Genomic DNA, 7,963 nt, shown 5'->3' on the forward strand with positions numbered 1-7,963 from the left:
CATTACTCAGTACTGGTACCCCGTGTATATAACCTAGTTATCATTACTCAGTACTGGTACCCTGTGTATATAGCCTAGTTATCATTACTCAGTACTGGTACCCCGTGTATATAACCAAGTTATCATTACTCAGTACTGGTACCCCGTGTATATAGTCTTGTTATCATTACTCAGTACTGGTACCCCGTGTATATAGCCTAGTTATCATTACTCAGTACTGGTACCCCGTGTATATAACCAAGTTATCATTACTCAGTACTGGTACCCCGTGTATATAACCTAGTTATCATTACTCAGTACTGGTACCCTGTGTATATAGCCTAGTTATCATTACTCAGTACTGGTACCCTGTGTATATAGCCTAGTTATCATTACTCAGTACTGGTACCCCGTGTATATAACCTAGTTATCATTACTCAGTACTGGTACCCCGTGTATATAGCCTAGTTATCATTACTCAGTACTGGTACCCCGTGTATATAACCTAGTTATCATTACTCAGTACTGGTACCCCGTGTATATAGCCTAGTTATCATTTCTCAGTACTGGTACCCCGTGTATATAACCTAGTTATCATTACTCAGTACTGGTACCCCGTGTATATAGCCTAGTTATCATTACTCAGTACTGGTACCCCGTGTATATAACCTAGTTATCATTACTCAGTACTGGTACCCCGTGTATATAACCAAGTTATCAAGTTGTGTATTTATTACGTGTTATTACTTTTCTATTATTTCTCTATTTTCTTTCTCTCTTCATTGTTGGGAAGGACCTGTCAGTAAGCATTTCACTGTTAGTCTACACCTGTTGTTTAGGAAGCATTTCACTGTTAGTCTACACCTGTTGTTTAGGAAGCATTTCACTGTTAGTCCACACCTGTTGTTTAGGAAGCATTTCACTGTTAGTCCACACCTGTTGTTTAGGAAGCATTTCACTGTTAGTCCACACCTGTTGTTTAGGAAGCATTTCACTGTTAGTCTACACCTGTTGTTTAGGAAGCATTTCACTGTTAGTCTACACCTGTTGTTTAGGAAGCATTTCACTGTTAGTCCACACCTGTTGTTTAGGAAGCATTTCACTGTTAGTCTTCACCTGTTGTTTAGGAAGCATTTCACTGTTAGTCTACACCTGTTGTTTAGGAAGCATTTCACTGTTAGTCCACACCTGTTGTTTAGGAAGCATTTCACTGTTAGTCTTCACCTGTTGTTTGTGAAGCATTTCACTGTTAGTCTACACCTGTTGTTTAGGAAGCATTTCACTGTTAGTCCACACCTGTTGTTTAGGAAGCATTTCACTGTTAGTCTGCACCTGTTGTTTAGGAAGCATTTCACTGTTAGTCTACACCTGTTGTTTAGGAAGCATTTCACTGTTAGTCCACACCTGTTGTTTAGGAAGCATTTCACTGTTAGTCTACACCTGTTGTTTAGGAAGCATTTCACTGTTAGTCCACACCTGTTGTTTAGGAAGCATTTCACTGTTAGTCCACACCTGTTGTTTAGGAAGCATTTCACTGTTAGTCTACACCTGTTGTTTAGGAAGCATTTCACTGTTAGTCCACACCTGTTGTTTAGGAAGCATTTCACTGTTAGTCTACACCTGTTGTTTAGGAAGCATTTCACTGTTAGTCTACACCTGTTGTTTAGGAAGCATTTCACTGTTAGTCTACACCTGTTGTTTAGGAAGCATTTCACTGTTAGTCTACACCTGTTGTTTAGGAAGCATTTCACTGTTAGTCTTCACCTGTTGTTTAGGAAGCATTTCACTGTTAGTCTACACCTGTTGTTTAGGAAGCATTTCACTGTTAGTCTGCACCTGTTGTTTAGGAAGCATTTCACTGTTAGTCTACACCTGTTGTTTAGGAAGCATTTCACTGTTAGTCCACACCTGTTGTTTACGAATCATGTCACAAATAACATTTGATTTGAATTGAATTTGTACTCTCTGGCTAGAATTCAATCAAAGTGCATTAGGGTTTTTCTGCACTGTGCTTTTCTGCAATGCAAATTGTTCTGCGACGCGCCTCTGCCAAATAGGTGTTTGATAGAAGCATGTCCCAAGTAATCTCGTCCTCAGACGTCTCTCTCGAACCTGGGGACAAGGTTATGGCCCGAGTAGATAAAGAAATCCCTGAATCAATGTCTTCAATTGACGCCTCTCCAAGTCCCATTAGTATATGTGGCCATTAGGCTGATCTCTTGGGGGAGAAAACAAAAAATAATGGAGAGCAAGGGGAGGATGAATCTTTGTGGACTGAGAGCTCAGTCTCCATGGGAGACCCGTCCGCTCGTACGTTGTCTCCGTAACAACCGTGGGGTCGCCACGGTGACTGAGAGGTCAGAGAAGGTTGTTATGAGGACACTGGACCATTATGTGTTAAAGTGTGTATTAATGTAATGCTGCCTGTCAGTGTACATCATTTGCCTGTTAGCAGCTGCTGGCTTGTTTCCTGTTTACGTAGGTGTCATCGTGAAATCTGCTGTTTGTAGTTCAAAATGTGGGGGATGAAAGGGTGAATTGAGTCAGAAATCTCACACACACACACACACACACACACACGCACACACGCACACACACACACACACGCACACACACACACACACACACACACACAATTTCACAATGGTTTAAATCTGGGTTCAAGGTGTTCCACCAAAGACCTCGAGGCAGTCAGTCAATCCAGAACAAAAACGACGCGGCCATGACAGTAGCAGTACTTTACAGTGAAGGGCGACAATGTAATGGTTAAAGATGAATTACTGATTAAATGTTCCCACTGGACTGCACAGCAAGGCTGTGTACGGGACAAATTGTGACAGAACAGCTGAAGTCAGTAGAGGCGTCGGAAACAGTAGGGTGCAAAAAGAAAAACCTCTACTACCAGGACTTAACTGGAATGAAGCGTAGCAAGCTATCTTTATCAATTTTATTTTAAAGCCATGTGTGATTACAGACAATTAATACATTAAATCAAAGAAAAGCCTGTGGGCATAGTGTAGGACAGTGTGAAAACTAACTTCCTGGCACACAACAAAAAAGGACAGAAATAGATTAAATGGGCAGAACTAGGAAGCAGCAGTAGCTTTAGCTATAGGGTCAAAGACAGCTAGCATAGCCTTAATTTAGCTAACCTCCGTTATTATGGTGTTTAGTGGAGGCTAGCCATGTCAAGGCTACAGCTAGCGTTGTATACGTCTATGACATTGCATATCTCCCACTAATTCCATGATATTTCTATGTGAATTCGTGTCCAGAAGCCTGTTAAACTATAGTAGAGAACATAGCTAGTAACACGTGACCTAGTTAACTTCCTTAATCTATAGCCTAGACCAGTGTTTCCCAACCCTGGTCCTCCAGTACCCCCAACAAGCACACCTGATTCAATTTGTCAACTAGTCATCAAGCCCTCAATGAGCTGAATGAGGGGTGTCTGTTCAGCGCTACAACATCAATGTGTACTGTTGGGGTTACTGGAGGACCAGGGTTGGGAAACACTAGACAAGAGGAGAATAATAGGTGTGTCACGATGGTATAAATGGATCGGGAGACAGGCGCAGGAATGCGTATATTTTTTTTTTTATTGATCCAAATTACAGTGTGCCGTGTAAAGGCATGGGTACAAAGACAAAAAACACCTAACAAAACACAGGGTTGAAACCCAAACAAAAGAGAGAGGAGTACCTCAAATAAATAAAATGGGGCGAGACCCGAAAACACAAGTACACAATGATACAACACGGGACGAGACCCGTAATCATTTGCACAATACATAAAACACGCAGCACAGAAGATGAAACAACGCATAGCTACTTCACACAACCAAACGGACATTGGAACAATAAATCAACAGCCCAATGGTGAACCAAAGGGCAGCCTAATACAATTATTAATCATTGAGAAATGGGCACCAGGTGTACGTAATCAACAGTTCAGTTCCTAGAGGCCGGTGACCTCTGAACTGGTGCACGGAATGAGCAACAGTGCCGGAGAGATCCGTGACAAGGGGAATGGACTCTAGAGAATGTATGATGTCAGGGGCAGGGATCTACCTGATATGTCAGTCTATTGTGTTACACAACAGGGCACAAAGATCAAATTAAAAGACTCAAATTCAGTAAGTTAGTGGACAGTTTTGTTTGTGAAGACCATTTGAAATGTTAAAAATCACTGTATAACAACCACTAGACACAAGTAAGTTTAAAGCTGAACAAAGTCGCATAGCTAAATAGCTCAAGACAAAACTGATGATTGCAACACTCAACAAAGAGCTGCAGTTAGTTTCAGAGTGGGTGGCAAGGAATAAGTTAGCCCTAAATATTTCTAAAACTAAAAGCATTGTATTTGGAACAAAACACTCACTCTAAACCTCAACTAAATCTTGTAATAAATAATGTGGAAATTGAGAAAATTGAGATGACTAAACTGCTTGGAGTAACACTAGATTGTAAACTGTCATGGTCAAAACATATTGATACAACAGTAGCTAAGATGGGGAGAAGACTGTCTATAATAAAGCGATGATCTGTCCTCTTAACAACATTATCAACAAGGCAGGTCCTACAGGCCCTAGTTTAGTCACACATTGACTACTGTTCAGTCGTGTGGTCAGGTGCCACAAAAAAGGACTTAGGAAAATTGCAATTGGCTCAGAACAGGGCAGCACGGCTGGCCCTTGGATGTACACAAAGAGCTAATATTAATATTATGCATGTCAATCTCTCCTGGCTGAAAGTGGAGGAGAGATTGACTTCATCACTACTTTTAATTATGAGAGGTATTGACATGTTGAATGCACCAAGCTGTCTGTTTAAACTACTGGCACACAGCTCAGACACCCATGCATACCCCATAAGACATGCCACCAGAGGTCTCTTCACAGTCCCCAAGTCCTGAACAGACTATGGGAGGCGCACAGTACTACATAGAGCCATGACTACATGGAACTCTATTCCACATCAGGTAACTGACGCAAGCAGTAAAATTAGATTTAAAAAAACAGATTAAAAAACACCTTATGGAACAGCGGGGACTGTGAAGCAACACAAACATAGCCACCGTGCTTCTACACCTGCATTGCTTGCTGTTTGGGGTTTTAGGCTGGGTTTCTGTACAGCACTTTGTGATATCAGCTGATGTAAGAAGGGCTATATATATAAATGCATTTGATTTGAAACATTAGCACATACACATGCATACACACACACACGATAACATACTCACTATACATACACATGGATTTAGTACTGTAAATATGTGGTAGTGGTGGAGTAGGGGCCTGAGGGCACACAGTGTATTGTGAAATCTGTGAATGTATTGTAATGTCCAGGAAGAGTAGCTGCTGCTTTGGTAGCAGCTAATGGGGATCCATAATAAATACAAATACAAAACACCTCATTGAAACCCTACCAAATAGTTAAATCCCCCCCCTTTCGGGGGTTACTTTTCTTAACCTTAACATTCTCTCTTCATGACTCAATCTCCCGGGTTACCATTTCTATTTCCCATCCAGCCAAGTTAATGAGTGGCGAGTGAACCTATTTAAAATTGCCTCTCACATACAGTAGTACATCAATGTTTACTGCACATTTTACTGCAGTTTCAGTGAGGGTTCGATTGCCCCATACACCGCCGCGGGCACCACATACAGTTACTGAACATCTAGGTTAATCGCTGAATTAAAAAGGTGAAATTACTCAAATGTAAAACTGAATACTGTTTCAGGCCATCTGCTTGGTATTACGGTTTCAGGCCATCTGCTTGGTATTACGGTTTCAGGCCATCTGCTTGGTATTACGGTTTCAGGCCATCTGCTTGGTATTACGGTTTCAGGCCATCTGCTTGGTATTACGGTTTCAGGCCATCTGCTTGGTATTACGGTTTCAGGCCATCTGCTTGGTATTACGGTTTCAGGCCATCTGCTTGGTATTACGGTTTCAGGCCATCTGCTTGGTATTACGGTTTCAGGCCATCTGCTTGGTATTACGGTTTCAGGCCATCTGCTTGGTATTACGGTTTCAGGCCATCTGCTTGGTATTACGGTTTCAGGCCATCTGCTTGGTATTACGGTTTCAGGCCATCTGCTTGGTTCTCTGCATTTCAGTGTATCTGCTCTGCAGTCCCCTTACTATTCCCCGTGGCAGGTAACTGGACATGCACTGTGATATAAGAGGCTGCCTCCTCTCTGGGGAGAAACTCACTGTGATATAAGAGGCTGCCTCCACTCTGGGGAGAAATAAAAACACAGACACAGTACTGTGTGACTCACGCTCAACTCTCTTCTCCAACATGGCCAAGCGGTTTGTCACCTCTGTCTCCAGCTCGTTGATTTTAAACGCTCTGCAGAGAAAAATAAGTGATGGACGAGAGAGAGAGAGAGAGAGAGAGAGAGAGAGAGAGAGAGAGAGAGAGAGAGAGAGAGAGAGAGAGAGAGAGGATAGGACAGAGATGTACAGAGAGAGAGAGAGAGAGAGAGAGAGAGAGAGAGGATAGGACAGAGATGGACAGAGAGAGAGATGGGGAGAGAGATGGAGAGAGAGAGATGGACAGAGAGAGAGAGAGACAAGGAGAGAGATGGACAGAGAGAGAGATGGACAGAGAGAGAGAAGGAGAGAGATGGACAGAGAGAGAGAGACAAGGAGAGAGAGATGGACAGAGAGAGAGACACAAGGAGAGAGAGATGGACAGAGAGAGAGACAAGGAGAGAGATGGGGAGAGAGAGATGGACAGAGAGAGAGAAGGAGAGAGAGATGGACAGAGAGAAAATTAAAAGGCAGATAGGATAGAGAGACGGGACAGAGAGCATTGATTATCTGAAAGCAGCACACGCATAAATATAGTAACAGACAAATAGCAAGCATTTACTAAAACCAGAGAAAAAAAAGCATTTACGAAGGCAAGACAAAATGTCCATGAAAGCAATATCAGTGCTCTTACCTGGAAAACTGCTCTGCCACCTGTGTCAATACATTCTGGAAGAGTTCCTCTTTATCTGTGGGAAGGAAGGTGTAGGATGGTACTACACAGAAAAGCTTAAACTCATACCACTTCACTCTGTGTTATAAAGACAACACTGCACACAGGTCTGATACACTCAACTATCTGACTGAAGCCTTCACTCAACTATCTGCCTTTCATTAGAACTGAGCCTGGTGGTGTAACAGATATTGATTGGCCCTTCTCTCACACTCAAACACACCTTATGTAAACCAGTGGCAACGAGAGAATGAAAGCGACACAACAGATGGCAAAACAAGAGAGAGTAATAGTTTTTTTCTGTCTCACTACTGAATGCAGTAGTGGTGTTTGGAGATGGTGCCAGCTGAATACAGTAGTGGTGTTTGGAGATGGTGCCAGCTGAATACAGTAGTGGTGTTTGGAGATGGTGCCAGCTGAATACAGTAGTGGTGTTTGGAGATAGTGCCAGCTTGATATCTTAACAAGACACTTATAATTTCCCATCCTACGCACAGAAAATAACTAAATGACAAAAACACAGCCCTGCTATTGTTGCAGAACAAAGTTGTGGCCAAAGTTCACCTGAGAGGCCAATAAAAGTGCAGGTATGTGAACTAGTAAAAGCACCGGTTGGCCGGGTTCCATTGTACACCGTGTCACATTAAACGATAGAACACCGTTTCACCAGGGGTCAGAGGTTAGGACCATACTAAGCCTCGCCTCTATGACAGCCACAGCCATAGTGTGTGTCTGCATCACTACCCAGAAGGTTATGTTGCTGTAATAAAACAACCCATTTGAATGATGTGGAATTGAACCAGGTGATTGCAGTAAAGATTGGGAACAAAGACAAAACCTTTTGTTTATGGACTTTTTTCCCCTAGATGTTGAGCTGGTCTGTCTGTGTGCTCGTGTTTGAGTGATGAGGACAATATGTTGTTGTAACCAAGCAACACAGTTAATTAAATAGTGTGTGTGTGTCTAAGTGTGTCTATTGCCTAAACATGTT

General features: G+C 42.3%; 1 protein-coding gene across 1 annotated transcript in view; it reads right to left on the reverse strand.

The window, feature by feature from the left end:
* Positions 1 to 7,260, reverse strand: part of LOC106586845 (high affinity cGMP-specific 3',5'-cyclic phosphodiesterase 9A) — a 36,664-nt gene extending 29,404 nt beyond the window's left edge. The window contains exons 1-2 of the mRNA XM_014174557.3: positions 6,934 to 7,260; positions 6,266 to 6,336 (exon numbers count right to left, since the gene is read on the reverse strand). Coding sequence (XP_014030032.2) covers positions 6,266 to 6,287 — 22 coding nt within the window. The 5' untranslated portion in view covers positions 6,288 to 6,336; positions 6,934 to 7,260. The remainder of the gene's footprint in view (positions 1 to 6,265; positions 6,337 to 6,933) is intronic.
* Positions 7,261 to 7,963: the final 703 nt, after the last annotated feature.

Source organism: Salmo salar, chromosome 25 (genome assembly GCF_965601325.2).
Source record: "Salmo salar chromosome 25, fSalSal1, whole genome shotgun sequence".
In the NCBI taxonomy this organism is placed as follows: domain Eukaryota; kingdom Metazoa; phylum Chordata; class Actinopteri; order Salmoniformes; family Salmonidae; genus Salmo; species Salmo salar.